The 17,412-nt window shown below is 46.8% G+C and overlaps 1 protein-coding gene across 1 annotated transcript; it reads left to right on the top strand.

The window, feature by feature from the left end:
* Nucleotides 1–328: 328 nt before the first annotated feature.
* SLC35B4 (solute carrier family 35 member B4) lies at nt 329–15,381 on the top strand. The gene is made up of 10 exons (XM_088141430.1): nt 329–532; nt 1,036–1,149; nt 1,970–2,072; nt 3,082–3,131; nt 4,308–4,389; nt 5,536–5,599; nt 6,516–6,625; nt 7,193–7,268; nt 10,709–10,784; nt 12,491–15,381. Exons 1-10 carry the CDS (start codon nt 456–458, stop codon nt 12,741–12,743), a joined length of 1,005 nt encoding a protein of 334 aa, XP_087997556.1. The 5' UTR covers nt 329–455; the 3' UTR covers nt 12,744–15,381.
* The last annotated feature ends 2,031 nt before the right edge of the window (nt 15,382–17,412 follow it).

Genomic DNA, 17,412 nt, shown 5'->3' with positions numbered 1-17,412 from the left:
ATTCCCTGTTCTGTTCTTTTCCTATTTTCTACCTTCTTTTCTCTTTTGCTTTTCTTTTTCACATTTCCTTTACTGTATTTCCCCCCCCTTTCTTTGAATGCATCTCTTATTATCTATGTAAAATCTTTGAATTAAAAAGAGAGCTTCCCGCACCGAAAGTTGCGCCACTCTCCAGAGCCGCGTTTCGCAAGCTCGGAAGGGCGGACTTCAACCCCCAGAAGGCCTTGGGAGGGCCGACCAGAAGGGCGCCCGGCCACGCGGCGAGCGGCCACGCGTACGGGCGGCGCGCGCGAGGCATCCTGGGAGGCGTAGTCCGCCGCCGGCCGGAGCGCCCTAAGGTTGCCCGGGAGGGAGGAGGCTGGAGGACTACAGCGGGCGGGCGAGAGCAGGAAGCGGGGGCGCCGCGCAGGGTGCCGGCTTCGCGCTCGCCCGCCGCGCCGCTCTCCCCGGCCAGGATGCGCCCCGGGGCGGCCGTGGCGCTGGTCTTCGGCGGCTGCTGCAGCAACGTGGTTTTCCTGGAGCTCCTGATCAGGTGCGGGGGGGGCGCGCGGGCGGGCGGGCGAGGGTGCCAGGCTGGGCTCTTCCGGCTGCGGGGCATTGCAGTCCCGTGGGGCGCCCGCCGGGCGCAGGGTGCCGCGGGACCCCCTTCTCCGAGGCTGCGCAGGGCGCCCGCTGCGGGGCTCCTGCGCCCCGCCTGGGCGCCCGGGTGCCTTTCCGCGCCCCGTCTGCGGAGCGCCGGTGCCGGAGCGCCGCTCCTCGCTCCGTGCGCGTCTGAGTTCCGCGCCCGGCGGGGCGGCGGGGCCGGGCCGCGTCGGTCTGCGGGAGTCGGAGGCGCCCGGGCAGCCGTCCCGCCCCCCGCCCCGCTCCGACGTTGCAAAAGCCGGGGGGAGTCCGCGCCTTTCGGTGAAACGCGCTGCTGGGAGAGGCTCGCCCGAGACCGGCCCTTCCGCGTGGCGGGTCCGTTTGCGCCGGGCGCCGCGCGAGAGGTGACCGTCTCCCCTGTCCCCCCCCCCCCATCCCTCTTCCGACGGGCAGGGAGTTTCCAGGCAGCGGGAATCTGATCACCTTCGCGCAGTTCTTCTTCATCGCCTTGGAGGGCTTCATCTTCGAGGCAAATTTCGGACGGAAGCGGCCCGCCATCCCTATCAGGTATGGCCGATCCCAGAACGGAGCTGAAAACTCCCGCTTTTTGGAAGTGACTTGTTCTGGGCCCCAGTAGACGCAGAGTGGACGCTGCCGTCCGTCAAAGGGCGTCCTTAAAGGGTGACGTGTCTCCTTGGCGGTCAGGTCCCATGGTCTGCTTTACCATTTTGGTCTTCCTCAAAAAAGCCTTCTCCAAGTATAGATTAGGGGTTTTTTCACTGACCCACTCAGCTTTTCCGGTCCCATTGTCGATACTTTTGCCTTTGTTAGAGGGTAACTTGGAAATTCACCTGCCCAGAGATTAAAATCTGTGTTTGTTAAGTATATGGGATTGGAAGAACCCCACTAAATCCGATACCGATCTATTGGGGGCTATTAAAAGAGCCTCCTTTCAACATTCTGATTTACGGTTTTATTTATTTGAGTTCTGCCTGCACCCGTTAGAAAGTCTCTCAGGGGTATACCGAACAAGGCAATAAAATGACCCTGATATAGTGGGTCAGAAAAATAAATAAATAAGTAAGTAAGTAAGTAAGTAAGATGCAGAACTGTAAAACATGAATCCAAAGAGAAACAAGTCAGTTATATACATGGATAAATCAGCAGCATCATTTTATGCCCCAAAGGCTTCCCTAAATAGCTCTGTTTTTAATAACTTTTGGAAAGCTAACAGTATTTTAATTATTTGATTTGTAACCCTTCTTTCTGCTTTAGTAAGAATTCAAGGGGGGCTGATAGAATTTCAAATGGGGGGGCTGCTTTCCAGGAACCTCGTATCCCATGTAACCTGGAAGGTGACAACTCTTGGTGGCCTTTCTCTTTCTAGGTTCTACCTGATCATGGTGGCTATGTTTTTCACAGTGAGCGTAGTGAACAACTATGCGCTCAACCTGAACATTGCGATGCCTCTGCATATGATATTTAGATCGGTGAGTTCTGGCTTATGGGATTGGAGTCCTTGATGGATGAGTTCCACAGCCCTCCCATTCAGAACAGGCCATTGCCAGGTTGGGCTGCATTGTCTGGGAGGTCTAGAAGTTGAAGGCCATAGGATTTGAAGGGAAGAGAGTGTGGATTTATTCTCCTTAGCACCTGAGGGTATGACAAGAATGAACGGGTGGAAGCTTTATGGAGGAGATCCAAACTCAAAAAAAGGAGGAATTCCCTGGTCATGAGAGCTATGAAACAGTGGAACAGCCTGCCCCCTGGAGTTGTGGGGGCTCCATCCCTTGAGGACTTCAAGCAAAGGTTGGACACTCATTAAATTGATCTCAGGATTCCTGCCCTGAGCAGTGGATTGGATCACAAGACCTCCAAGATCCTTTCCAACCCTACCACCCATTCCTTTTTGCATCTTCTTAAGTGCGTCCCTACAGAAGGAGGGGAGCAGGCAGGGAATCAGTTGCAATTCTTGGAGCTCTTTTGCTCCAGAGAGCCTGTTCCTCACCTGGCATTGACCCAACCCTTGTTGCAAGGGGCCCCCCGAAGGATTTTCAGTCACCAGGAGGGACACATGGTTGTACCCATGCCCCGAGACTTTCCGTGTTCAACCCTTTTCCTGTCTGTAGACTTCTAGATTGGAAAGGGCCATGGAGTCCAGTCCCTGCTAGTGCAAGAATCAAATGAAAACTTCCCCAACAGGTGGCTATCCACCCTCTGCTTGGTGACCTCAGTGAATGGAAGCCCACCACCTCTCTGGGACACTGTTAGGAAAGCTTTGAGTTGGAATCATATCTTCCTGAATTCTACAACCTGCCTTCTAGAGCAATAGAGATCTTCACCTTCAGTGTGAGATCCTTTGAAGAGCACTACCATATCCCCTCTCAACCTTCTTGACCTTCAAAAGATATCTAGTGCCTTCAACCTCTCTTCTTCCTACCATCCCAGTCACTGTTAACCTGCCCTGTTTTCACTTCTTTCCCGTTTCTTTCCCTGCAGGGCTCCTTGATCGCCAGCATGGCTCTGGGCATCAGTATCCTGAACAAAAGGTAAGATGGCTCCCTTGGATAGCAGTGAAACCGGATGCTTGCGCTCACGGAGGAAGGTCGTGGCTATGGCTTCTCCTTGTGGTTGGACCACCAATGGGAACGTGTATGCTTGGGTTTGGCAGCGGGTAGGAGGACATCAAGAGAGAAGCTTGGAGCCCCAGCTTCCCTCCAGTGTTGACCTTCTCTTTCTCAACAAGACCTTTTTCAGTCGTTTTCAATCAGGGATGAGCAAGCTCGGAGACTCAAGGACCGCAACCCAGGCTCCTGGTTTTCTGAAGAACCGGAGGGGCCATTAAATGATGCTGGGGTGTCTCTGGAAGGGACGGGGCCAAACGGGTGTGGAAGGGGTTAAGGATGGGAATGAGATGCTCTCATTCTCCTCCTTCAAGAGACCCCCCTCAAATAAATTTTAAAAAAAAAAAATTGGAATTGCACTGCTGAGATTTGGCTGCCATTCATGGAGGGGGGGGGGTGTTTTAAATGGAAGGGGCGCTGTCTGTTGTTGCAATGCAAGAGGGAGCCATTCTGTATGAGGATCTTGTTGCTTCAGTTCTGGGATCCAGCTTGGAAAGAGGAAAGTCAGACTTCCTGTTTCCTTCCTCTCTATAAAATAAGTTCCTTTTAGCCTCTAAGTCAGTGTTTCTCAACCTTGGCAACTTTAAGATGTGTGGACTTCAACTCCCAGAATTCCCCAGCCAGCAAAGCTGGCTGGGGAATTCTAGGAGTTGAAGTCCACACATCTTAAAGTTGCCAAGATTGAGAAACACTGCTCTAAATAATCCTTCCTTTTGCTACTGGGCACATTTGCAGTTTGGGGCGCTGTCACAAAATGGCAACCCCAAGGGTGTAGCTTGCCTGTTCCCGAAATGGATACCATGGGAACGAAGAGTGGATGGACAACAGCTTGTGGAGTTGTCCCCTTCTGCCCCACCATTGGAGGCTGGTCCTGCTTTGCAGGCCTGTGACCAGGATGAGGCCGATCCCGTCGGGGCCAAATCCCGTCAGGGTGTTCCCATTGCTGGGTAGACGTTTCCAGGGTTGTTCTGAGTGGGGCTGTCCTTCTTGCTGGGAAGTGAGGTTCTCAAGGCTCGGAGGGGTTCTGCATGCACAGCTGGGAGTTCGGCGAGTGGGCCTGAGGCTGTTCTGTTGAAGTTCTTCCTTCCTTCTCTTGCACAGGTACACCGTCTCCAAATATATCTCTATAGCTTTGGTCTCCCTGGGCATTTTCACCTGTACTTTCATGTCAGCAAAAGAAGTGGTAAGCACCACTCTAGTGCCTGTCTTCAAGGTTAGACACCCACCCCGGCCTGCGCCATGCCCTTCCTGCGCACAGAAGCGCTGCCGAAAATTGCGTGACCTGCTCTGAAGGGTGGGTCAGGGATGGTGGGCTGCCTCCAACGTCCTCCCTCTCCTGTCACGGGGCAGCCGAAGGCCATTAGCAGCAAACGGAGTCTCGCCCCTCTTTGGGGCTTCATCTTTTGCCTGGCCAGGTGGCTACGCACGGCCCAGACTAGCCCATATCCGTGAGGTTGAACCCCTTCCCTTCTTTGGAATATTTTAGCAACATTTGAAATGGATTTTAAAGCTTGAAAAATGCACCTTTGTGCAGAAAAAGGAAGGGAAGTCGTAAGAAGAGGGCTGTCGTTTTCTCTTTGGATTTTATGTTTGTTTGATTTACGGTCAAGAACCAGCAAAGTAGTCACAACATTAAATAGAACAACACGGAAAAGTTGGCTCACTTATAGTGAAAACAGTAAAACCCTAAGGACCTGCCAGTTAGAATTTACATGTACATGTCAGCAAAATAAAATGAGATAAAGCAGAGCAAGACAAAGTGGATAAAATCACAATAAATGTAAGCTAAAAGAGCAAAAGAACGCCAACATTATGTTGTTCCAATCTCAAGGCTTCTCTATGGCAATAACTGCCGATAAGAACCTGCCTCCTCTGTTCGTGAGAAACGTGTTGCAGTCTGAGAGGAGGAACTCAGTCCCTTCTCCCTCATTAGAAGCTTGATCTCATACAAGGAGGAGGTATGTGAGCACATGCGTTCTCATAAAAGGAGCAGTGGAGGAGTACATGTGCTAAGGGCTCAGGTTCATGCTGGCCATAAGGGCAGTTTCTCTCAAGAAATTGGATTTTGTGAAATCTCCCATCCAATGCTGGATTTTATGGACAGTATTCCAATTACACTCAATCCTTTATCCTAATTGAATGTCCATTAATACATCTCACAAGAACAAATCAATTGCAGAAGCTGAAATTTTCCTTCCTTCCTTCCTTCCTTCCTTCCTTCCTTCCTTCCTTCCTTCCTTCCTTCCTTCCTTCCTTCCTTCCTTCCTTCCTTCCTTCCTTCCTTCCTTCCTTCCTTCCTTCCTTCCTTCCTTCCTTCCTTCCCTTTTAGAGTTCTGTATCGAGTACGAGTGAAGACGAGGAAAGCGTGTCTGCCTTTTTCTGGTGGCTGCTAGGTCTGTAACTGCCCCCCACGGTAACCCTCTTCTGAGCAGATGGGGTTGGGGAGGGGGAAACAAAGCGGAGCCCAGTTTCCAAACCAAACTCTACGAATTGAAATGAATGGACTCTTGGACGGATTGAAGGTTCTCCAAAAGTTACCACCGCAGTATTAATTTTCAGGGTGGCAGAAGGAAGGGTGGGGATTCCAGAATACCTGAGGAGTAATCATTTCAGTTGCATTTGATTAATTTGAACTTCATATTAAATCCAATGTAATTTGTGCCTTGGCCTTCTCCTCTTTGTTCTGTGGCCACCTACTTTTTGTAGTTTGCCAGCTCTGATTAAAGATGTGATGTGGTTCCTCCCTCCGCCTACACAACAGATTCAAGAGGTGGTTAATCATACTAGTGCAAATATTTTCCCTGCCATGCCTTTCCTAAGCTCATCTGGATCATTTAGGAGGACAGTGGGCTGATGGTGGCATTAATGCAGGCCATTCAATGCTGTGCACAGACAGGGCCAAGAATGTGTTTTCAGGCAGTCTTGAATGGTGCAGTTCAAGAATATATGTCCATGGGTCCCTTAAGTTTGTTTTTGCTGGGTGGCAATGCTTAACCAACCTTGGCTGGTTCCCTAAATACTAAGATGAGGTTAATAGATGGGTGGGAGATCACTAGGACATGCCAGGGCTATAATCTAAACTGGGAAGTTGAAAAATGTCCTGGAATAAGGCAGTTGCAAACCACATCTGTATTGTTGCTATGAAAACTAGGCGGATGTATTTACATGGTCAGCAGGAGTCAAACCTGAGTTTGAGGAGATCTTTCTTTTAGCCAAAGAGTCTCTGCAGATCTTGAGTGCCCATCCGGCCCTGGAGATCTTCTGCTGGAGGGCAAATCCACAATGTTGGTCTCAACGGTTGTGTTTTAGGAATTGCGGCCTTGACCTTTGCCCTCCTCATGTCAGCCAGGATGGGGATCTTCCAGGAAACCCTCTATAAGAAGTTTGGAAAACACTCCAAGGAAGCTCTTTTCTACAACGTAAGTGCCCACAGTCCTTTTATCTGGTTTCAGTTTGCAGGAATTAAGTGGTTTTCCCCAAATGTCAGGTTGCTGCAGTGTTTCTCAACCTCAGCAACTTTAAGATGTGTGGACTTCAACTCCCATGGCAAGGCTGGCTGGGGAATTCTGGGAGTTGAAGTCCACAGATCTTAAAGTTGCCGAATTTGAGAAACACTGTTCTAGCTAACCCCCAGCTCTGCTCTGATCATAGATCAAAGCTGATGCTGCTTCCATTCCCAAATGTGGGTGTCTTCTCCATGTAGCAACCTTCTAAAATGAGGTGAGCAAAGGTTCTGCCCTGGGAGGGAAGGCATGCTTTAAAGAATTCGTTAAGGACATTATTTCAGCCTTCAGGGGCCACAGGGGAATCCCCAGTGACATCACTCAGTAGGCGGGGCCAAAACTTTGGGCTCAGTTGGGGAGGCAGGATAAGAAGCTGGAAGGATGTTGTGAGCCTTGCAAAAGCTTTGTGTCCATTTTTGATGGTGGTGGAAACTTCGGCTTGCCTGTTCTGTTCCAAAATCCTTGTTTTATTTTTCCTCCTAGCATGCGCTTCCTCTCCCAGGATTTCTCCTTCTGGCACCAGATATTTACCGACATGGGCTTCTCTTCAGTCAGTCCAGTGAGTTGATACGGAGACATATTTTTAGTTTGGAACAGAAATATTAGAGGCGCAACTTAAAATCAGAAGGAGTCTGGTATAACTCTTTTTTTGGGGGGGGGTCATACCTGGTGTATGAGTGTGGTCTGTTTCCAATTATTTTTATTTTTCATAATATACAAACTAAAAATGAAAGAAAAAAGTTTACAATAAAAGTATGAGAAGAATTGCAAAAGGAGGAAAATAGTAGAAATGTAGATTAGAAAATAGAGAAAGAGAAAAACGACAGAAGAAAAAATACAAACATATATGGACTTCCGACTTCTTTTGCCAAGGATATATACAAAAAAACCTTTCATACAACCCTTGTTTCACTTTATATTATAGCTTCTACTTTTCCCGATAGTCTGTGGTTGTAGCTAATCATCGAAAGCGTATGTCACAATTTGACTATGTTCAGTTTCATACAAACAATCAATTAACGGCTTCCAGCCTTTCTTAAATTTTATCAGTTTTTTCTTTTATAATCGCCGTCAGTTTCACCTTCCCTGCTAATTCCGACAGCTCGACTCTCCGTTCCTCAACCGTAGGTAGTGCCTGGTCTTTCCAACGTTGAGCCAGAAGCCATCTCACGGCCGTTGTTGTATAGAGAAGTAGAGTAGCATGTGTTTTTTCTAAGCGTATGTCCATCATCCCTAATAAAAAGATTTCCGGTCTCAGTTGAATGTCCGTTGGTAGCACTTTTTCTGACCCGTGTTATTCAAAGGCATCAGCTTTTGTGGGCTGCGGCTTGCATCATCCGATGCCCGGAGTGAGCTACAGAGCTTGTAAAACGGATGCCTTTGGACAAAATGCAAGCTCTTTCTGAACTTTTTACAAGTAATGTATTGAGATCTATTTTGCTCTTAATGTTTATTACCAATTTAGCCACTTTATGCATCTCATGAAACGACCTGCAGTTCATGAAAGCTTCTGCCTTTGGATAAAGTGTGTGAGTTGGAAAAGGGGCTACCAGATTCCTCTTGATTTTTTGCCACGGTAGACTAGCACAACTCTTCCCCACGGTGTCTACAACAAGGCACTGCTTAGTGGCAAGCCATGTTGAAAGTTTTGTTTTTGGCAAACCAGCTTTCCTTGTCAGTTGCTATCCATTCCTCACGTTGGGTCTTGGCTGAACTCTCCCCTCTGCCATCTCCTGTTAAGATCTTTAAGAGCTTCTGGATCACCTCACCTTTCATCTACCTTGCCTGAACCTCGCCCAAACGGTTTTTCTTTCGTTTTTCTCTTCTTTCCCTCCAACATCTTTTAAATGAACATTTGCACTGCGTTCACTTGCTGTTTATATAATTATAGTTTTGCTGGAGATTGAGAATAATGGGAAGCACCAGATCATAATAGTCATAGTGGTGATAGAACCTTGATTGATTTTTATCAATTTTATAGCCAAAGACCAAGTCCCAAGAAACAGGCATATTAAGAAAATATATAAAGCAAACCAGCTTGAGAGAAAAACAAATGATCAAGATTGCTAGACAATTAATGGCAGAAAATGATAAATGGTCTTGTTTATTAAAAGGAAATTCAAATAATTATTACCTTAAAGAATGGAAACCACTGATGGACTATTTGCAAAATGCAGGCGGGGCGAAGCTTACATGGGGATTTGAAGATTAGATTATAAATGTAATGGGATATGCTTTGACAAAGAATTATTTCTACTTAATGCATTAAAAACTAGCACTTATGACACTTATATTATTCTTAAGACCAGAGATTGATTGGAAGCTATCTATTTTTCATGTCTTTTTTCTTTTACTTTTACTTTATCTCACCTTTTCTTTTCCTTTTCTTTATAATTTGTATTTCCAATTTTCTTTTTCATTTCTAACTTTTAACTTTGTAATTTTAAAATTTCAATAGAATACTATTAAAAAAAAAAGATTGCTAGACAATTAAACGTCTAGTTGCAGTGGGAGTTGCAAGAAATTTAGCAACCCTTCCAGAGACACTTGATGGCCTCTCCTTCTCCAAACTGGCATGGCTCGTCTTAGTATTTGGGGATATGTTTGAGCTCAGCTGATATTTGGTTATCCAAAGCAAGAGGCCAGAGCAGTGTTTCTCATCCTTGGCAACTTAAAGGTGTGTGGACTTCAACTCCACCATTGGATGGGTTGAAAGACTAAGTCGAAGGCAAGGAAACCAAGTTATGGCTTAGCATAATGTGCGAACTGATGGGCTTGATAAACCATAGTTTGTCTTAATGGAAGGTTGTTTCCTCTAAGCCTCTTTCAGTGCTACCCATGGGCAGCCAAGAGCCAAGGGCAACCAGGACTTGCAGGCAGGGAGTCCTGTGAAGGAAGCAGATGGGCGAATGCCGTGCCTGGGGCTCCCTTCACAAGACTTCTTGCCGGCCAGTTCTAATTGCCCCCTGCCAGTTTTAACAGGCTGCTAATTTTATGAGATTATTGACAAAACAGCTAGGTAGGTAGATAATAGGAGGTAGATAATAGGAGGGAGCAGTGATTTCCCTCTGCCTTAGGCAGATTTGTGCAGCTGCCATGAAGGTGTTTCAAGGACAGAAGATCAGGGCTGTAGCTCTCCAATCCCTCAGTTGGAGAACCGATCTTTTTCTGATCTGCATCCTGACAAGACCATCAGCCTGCTGTTTGCTTGTAGCTTTAAACTACCAAGGTTTCGTTTGGAGCTGCCTTCTTCCCCCCAGCTCCCTTATTTTTCCAGAGGTCTACTAGCCTGGAAGAGACTGCCCGCTTGGTGTTTTTTCTTATCCAGGTGGCTCCTGTATCCACCTCTGGGAGTTGCAAATGTGCTTGCTTCCAAGGTAGCAGATGTGGCGCTGAGTGCCTGCAAGCGCACCCTTTCCATATTTAGAGAGCAAGCTCCCTCTTCTTCTGTCCCCACTGCTGCTGCCGCATCTCCTAGTATCGGTACGAGTGTGCCGAATCAAGCATCTGTGTGGCATCCGGGAAATGGCTTTCTCTGAATTAGGCCATTGGTTGGTCTTGGGCCGTGTCCTCCTCTCTACCCTTCCTGGTGGTGGTCTGGGCAGAGGGAGGTTTTCCCCAGATCTACTTGCAGATATTGGAGCTTGAACATGAGGTCTTCTGCATGCAGAGTAGATGGGGTACTTATAAGAAGCAACCCTACTTTACCACAGGGCAGCCAAGGAATGCAGAAGTCTCAATGCTGTTGAGTGGTCCTCCTCAGAACAGAGTGGAATTACAGGGGAGAAACTCTTTCTCTGCTTTCTGGCTTCCAGAAGGCTTCTCCTCCTGAAACTGTAGGTGAAACAAAGTTTTGGCTTTATTATGTTGATGGGAGACAGAAGAATGAAATTGAGGGTAGATGTTCTGGTGGATCCGTTCCCTCTTCCTTCCCTTTTGCAGGCAGCCCCAAGCATGTTCTTTGAAGGGCCCCTCCTTACTATCCTCTCTTCTCCACAGAACCCTTCCAAGTGCCAGTGATTGGGCTCAGCGTACCCATAATGTGGTTCTATCTCATGATGAACGTCATCACTCAGTATCCTTTTTGGAAGATGTCTGTTGGTTGGTAACGGTGAGGTTGATGTTCAGCCAACTTCCTTGGGTTCCCTGTGATGGAGGGTGACTTCTTGGAGTTCTGCATCTTATGGTTAATGTTTTCATTTGTTCCTGTCTTTGCATGTCTTCTCCTGGGGGGAAGGAGGAGAGATGGTAAACTCATCTCATCATGGTGGAGTGTCCGCATTCAAATCTGGTTGTTTCAACTGATGCGTGCCTCAGCTCAGCATGTCGGCATCTGAAGAAAGTCTGATGCACGATGCACTTGCAAGATGCCCTCATTCTGAAGTTTTCTCTGTCTGAAAAATCAGAACAAGCTCACGAAAAACACTCTGCTCTCCTTAGAAACGTATTTTTTATTTGTGCACACAAACTACTACAATCTTGGTGCAATGGAGTAATTGGTTGTAAAAAGAGAAAGTGGAAAGGTTTGGTGCAAATCCAGCACGCCCATCCTTCTGTCACCCTTAGGAAATTCCATTAAGATGATTATAAGGCCTGCAATTTGCACCTCAAGGTTTTCCTGCCTCAACCGGTTTTTCAAATAATCTGGAAGCAACTTCCAGTCCTCCACAAAGAAACTGAACCAACCTGTATAACTGTAGTGACTTTTTTCATAATCGTAACATGCTCTATTTACTTGGCGCCGTTTCTGTTGTTTTTTGTTATGAAAGTTATGACTTTCCTTCAGATTAATCATGAGAAGCATTGCTGGAGATCATTAGATCTCCCGACGTACATCACAACCTTTCATTACTGGCTCACTTGTTCCTTGGTTAGATTCTGTCCCAGGAGCACAGAGACTTTTGTATTTATTTACTTACTTACTTGCAAACTGCACTGCGGTACCACCACACTTCCAAAAGACTTGTGGCAATTGACGTTCATCTCCACAAAACAATTTATTTATTTACATTTCAAATTTGTCACCGCCCATCTCACTGCAGAGCGACTCTGGGCGGTTTACAGTCAAAACAGAGTGAACGTTAATTAAAATAGATAAATGTTAATTAATTAATTAAAATATGCAAATTCCCTACATAATACTTCCAAGAGGCTGATGTTAATTAGGTGTTAATAAACTCAGGGATCGTCTTCAGGGTGCCAGCCATCCCCAGGGTCGGTTGTATCTTTCCTCGCCCCACGCAAGTTGGCAGAGCCAAGTCTTCAGTTCCCTCTGGAAAACTGGGAGGGTAGAGGCCGGCCTCACCTCTGTGGGGAAGAGTATCCCATAGGGCAGGGGCAACGGCAGAGAAGGCTCTCCTCCTAGGACCCGCCGGTCGACATTCTCTCACCGATGGGATCCGTAACGTGCCTTCTCTGCCGGACCAGGTGGGACGGGTCGATGTAATGGGGGTGAGACAGTCCTAGCACTGAAGATGTTACCGAGCCAGGTAACGAAACGTTTGCAAGAAACCAACCAAGCTCAGAGAACCCAAGGACTCTGAGGTAGCCTGGACCCATGCCATGTAGGGCTTTAAAGGTGATAGCCAATGCCTTGAGTTGGACCCGGAAAAAAACTGGAGTGGGAGTTTCCCTCCCACTCTCTAGAAGAGTATTTCATTTGGAGAGGTGACCACAGCTGTGTAAAGCCTCCTGTTGCTGTACCAGATGGAATCACACCATCTTCATCTTCTCATATCACCTCCGTTTTTCTCATTTCCCTTAACTCTGCCCCTTTCTCAGATACATCTGTATCCGGGGGGTCTTCATCTTGACCACCGAGTGTGCCTCCTTGACCGTCACGCTGGTGGTGACGCTGCGGAAGTTTGTCAGCCTGATCTTTTCCATCCTGTACTTCCAGAACTCCTTCACTGTCTGGCATTGGCTTGGCACTCTCTTTGTCTTCGTGGGGACACTGATGTACACGGAAGTGTGGAACAATCTGGGATTTGTCCAACACTGTGGACAAAAGAGGGAGGAAAAAAAGCAGGAATGACGGTGGAGACTCCCTTGGAAAAGATCATGCTTCTCTGTTGGAATGGGACATTTCCTACCAGAGCCTTGGGGTAGAGGAAGAGGAGGAGTTCCCTGTTTACAGGAGTGGACGGTTGATTTTTGTAATACAAAAATAGCAGATCTTGGCTGTGCCAAGCAGATGCACATCCCCAGGAGAAGGGAAACAGTTTTTTGTCGTTTGGTTGTTGAGGTGACAAAAAACTTTGGTGAGATGTAACGCTTGGCTTCTTTGACTCAGGAGGAGTCTGCTCAGTGGTTTGGTGCCCCCTGCAGCTGGGTGTTGAGCCCATGAAGTGTGCAAAAGCAAGCGTTCAGCATCAGCTGCTTTTGCTTGCCATCAGGAAAAAAGTCTGAAAAAGGGTATCAAATAGTTGCAATCCAACTGGGACTATAAAAGAAATACTTCTGGAAGTCACTCGATGATCATCTGCATTGCAAAGAAGAAGTGGGCGATTCTCCCCTTTCTTGAGAGATCCGGACCATGGAGAGCCTGAATGCCACGTGCAAAAGCTTTTGGCCCGGTGGGGACAGAGGAGCCATACCAATGGGAACTGGGTGTCCTTGTGCAGGGCTGCAGAGCACGTGGACAGCTTCAAGTTGCTTTCAGATGGGAGGGGAGCGTTGATCATGATTTGTCATCTTGGCCATTGAGCATCACCCAAAGTTGGCTCCACGAAATCAGGTTGACTGAGCTGTAGGGCTCTCTATGTCTGTTAATCTGGGGGTAGAAGGCAGCTTGCATCTCCCTCCAGATCTTTCTCCCCAACACACATAAACAACCCAAATCTTATGAACTGCATCTAGAAGTCAGGTGTCCCTATATAAAGATGGCCTTTTGGTGAAGGAGTGGGGAGGCTATCCAAGTTTCCTAAAGAATGGTCCGGCAGGCAGAGTCATGGCCAAATGGGATAGCTATTTCTCAGGTTCCTTTTGGATTATCTACATCACTGTTTCTCAACCTCAGCAACTTTTAGATGTGTGGACTCCAACTCCCAGGATTCCCCAGCCAGCATGCTGGCTGGGGAATTCTGGGAGTTGAAGTCCACACATCTTATTAAGGTTGCTGAGGTTGAGAAACAGTGATGTAGAGGTTGCTCCAGGACTTCCTCTGACGTTCTTCTGTTCTCTATCTAGTGTCTGAAGGAAGATGCTGGCTGGGAAGGACAGAATAAGCGACACCACCCTGGGCCAACTGGGAAGTTGGATCCTTAATTGATTATTCTAAAATGGAAACCTTGCAAGGGTTCTTGGTCTAACCAGAGGGTACATGTTTATCTTGTCCGTGAAAGGGGTTGTCCACATCAGATCTCACTCTGAACAAACTTACCCACCCACGTCTGCTCCCCTTCCTGACTCGGAAGGCCACTAGTTAAACAAAGCTCGTGTTTGTAGATCTTGAGGGTTTTTTTTTTAAATGTTTGTGCAACATTCATGCATATTTATATTTATAACCTGTGTTGACAAGCAATGTAGCTGTTCTCCTTGGTGCTATACATCAGTGTTCCTCAACCTCAGCCACTTTAAGATGTGTGGACTTCATCTCCCAGAATTCCCCAGCATGGGGAATTCTGGGAGTTGAAGTCCACACATCTTAATGTGGCTGAGGTTGAGAAACACTGCTATAAACAGTGGTGAAATGTGTTTTTTCCCCCCCTAAAGGCATCTCATCTGAATTTTGGTTACTTGTAACTTTTTCGTTCTTAGGGTTCTTGGAAATTTCCTCATCTTCACCATAGCAGAATTGAGTTGTCTCAAATTGTGACGTCCTGGAATTGTTCACATCACGGCCCTTTTGGGTGCCTTTAATCTAGGAATGCACATACATGCATGCGTGCAAACAGGGTTGGGGGTTTGAACAGCTCCCTTAAAGATCGAATGGTAGCATTTACACAGCAGGCTAAACTAGGTTTCCATTAAAATTGGTTTGTTTGTTTCCACTGGGGCATAGCTGTTTGTGTGAACCCAACCCCTGGGTTCAACACCTTGTACAAACCCAGAAAGGGGGTTAATTCAGTAACCGGGTTAAGCCTGTGGTGCTAGTTGCAAAGGATGGATTTCTATCTAGGCTGGTTGCTAGAACGTACGCTTCAGTTAGCAGGTGGAAAGTGTGCAAATGGTTTTGCTCCTATCTTCCTGCTTGAAGCCAACAAGAAGAGATGCGTTTTTGAAAGATCCTTTGGATCATTAGCAAGTGGATCCATATTGCATTAGCAAGTGGATCATATGGACGTGGTGTGTCTGTTGGTGCAGAGAAGGCACAGAAGCCCCTTGGTTGTGAACCAGAGTCATCGAATCTGGCAGGTCTCATCAGCACGATCGTTCTTCTGCTTGATTGCTTGGGGGTTTCCTTTCTACCGTCACCATACCCGACCCCAGACCCTGGGAATAAAGTTTTTATAGGGGCCTTTCACCATAAGCTTCGTTGGGTATAGCTATGCCCAGTGTTTTAAGAAAGAAGGCAAGGCTTAATTAATCCCTTGAAAATGTTAGCCCTGGCTGAAACAAACTTCTGCAAGGCATGAAGAGATTATAGTATGGATTTCTATAAAAAGCCCCTATGTGTATTCTGCACTTGCTGAAAATAGGACAAACTTATTCAATAAAAAACATTTGTGAAATGTAGACTTCCTGCTCTTTTTTTTTTCCCTGTCCCTCTTTCTTTCTGGAAGCTATCAGTCTCCACCCCATGTCCTTTACTTAAGCCGTGGGCCAGGCTTGCAAATGTCACCTTGAGGAGGGACTCATCGCCCCTCCCAAGGCTGACCTCTTCCAGGGACCAGTTAAGGTAGGCATTTAAATCTAGCAAGACTCCGTTTATTTCAGAGGATGGTCTTGGAGACCTGGTCTTGGTTCAAGGTTGCAAGGTGATGAGGATTCACACATTGGTTCCCCCTCCCTGATTTTGTGGGTTTGGTTCCAGGGGGATCCAGTATCTAGTATGTGTATAATACTGCATTAGAAATGCGTTGTATTTTTATCATATGCTTTCTCATCACTTTGGGGGACTTGCATGCAACGGGATGTAATGTAATATCTCTTTTCAACAGTGTCTTGTTTTTTCACTCTGTATCAAGCTGGACATGGTCGAGTTTTAAAAAATTTGCAAAATCATGAAGAATTAGGCAAAATGTGTAAGCTGTTCCTCCCATTTCTTGGCTGTTTCTTTCTTGTTCCTTCTGTTAGCATTTCCTCTGTCCTGCTTGATGGGCTGGAGGAATGAAGTTTCGTTTTTAAAAATGAGTGGACTGAAAGCTGGATGTGAAAATGTCCTTGGTGTCGTCAACCCAACAAGGTAGGCCAGACTAGGAACCAATGCCATGTCAGCCAGGAGTACTTTTAGTGTGACAGCTATGGGAACAGAGCCACCCAGAGTCACGTTGATGAGATGGGTGGCTATATAAATTTAATAAATAAATAAATAGAATCTTGCAAGTCTGAATGTTTGTGTGAACTTTGTGTGAACTGGGGAGGGTCACGTCTAAGACATTTTCAAGTTCCTTTCTTGGCTGGGCTCAAACCCCTCATCTGACCATTGCCTTCTTGGTGTCTCTTCCTCCTGTCCTTCAAGGCCATTCCCTCTGCCCTCTGCAAGTGTCTAGCTAAAGCCTTGCTTTATTCTGTGCACAAAAGGATCACCTGTCACTTAAAGAGATCGTTGGAGCCCTGGAAAGATGTACTGCTCAACACCTATGTGTCTTAGATGGTCTCAGAATAAAAGCCAAGCATGGTCAAAGCTGGTTAGAACTTGGTCTATACGAAGATCTCAGGGCTATAGGCTAGACTCGGAAGTAAAAAAAAATCACTGTAGAAGGGAACCATTTCTCTATTGTTGCCCAGAAAGCTAAGACTTTTAAAGATATAGGAAGAGAGCTGCATTAGTCAATGTAGCCAAAAGTCAGAAGGAAGTCCAGTAACATGCTTTCTGACTAACACATTTTGTTAAAAAGCAGAAGCATCTGACTTTTAATAACACTGATTAGCTGGAAGAGATGCTATTAGACTCCTGATTTTTAAAGATATCTTGTAACTCACTTAGAAGCTGGGTGCTGGGGCTGCGTAAAACTTCCTGGTGGTGTCCCATTCATGTCCCACCAACCGTGACCCTGCTTAGCTTCCAAGCACACAGGTGCCGCTGTGTGCACTGTAAATGTTTTATTTTAAAAAAGAATGTTAGTTTCACTAATGCATATTTATTTATTTATTTAAAATTGATACATGTCACCCATCTCACTATAACATGCAGTCTCAGTGCTATTTTTTCATGTTCTTTCACATCCTGGTTATTAGGGTCAGAGCAAGCTAATGAATTGGCTATGACAATTCAGCCCGCAGGGGTTTGCCCCAGGACAGTGTTTGGGAATTGCTCAAGGGTCAAGGCTTGGGGTGGGGAGTGGGCCCTGAATTATACCCCCACTGCGAGCAACATATATTGGGGGTTCTTGCCTTTCATATGCCCTCTGGGGTTTTCCCAGATGGTTTCTCCTTCATTGGAAAGCGACGGCTGGTTCACGCGTGGCCCACGCGTGGTCTCAGCCGTCGGAGCTCTGGGTCAGCTTCTGCGGGGTGGGGTGGGGGTCGGGGGGAGAGACAGGGAGACAATGCTTAGGAGATTTAAGGCACGTCGTTTGCTTTCAGCATCTGGACTTGGA

This window comes from Python bivittatus, unplaced genomic scaffold, assembly GCF_059951505.1.
Source record: "Python bivittatus isolate LINGU-HERP-01145 unplaced genomic scaffold, Pbiv_v1 ctg000330_np1212, whole genome shotgun sequence".
NCBI classification, from domain to species: domain Eukaryota; kingdom Metazoa; phylum Chordata; class Lepidosauria; order Squamata; family Pythonidae; genus Python; species Python bivittatus.
The sequence above is the reverse complement of the archived record's forward strand: the minus strand, read 5'-3'. Positions and strand labels throughout refer to the sequence as shown.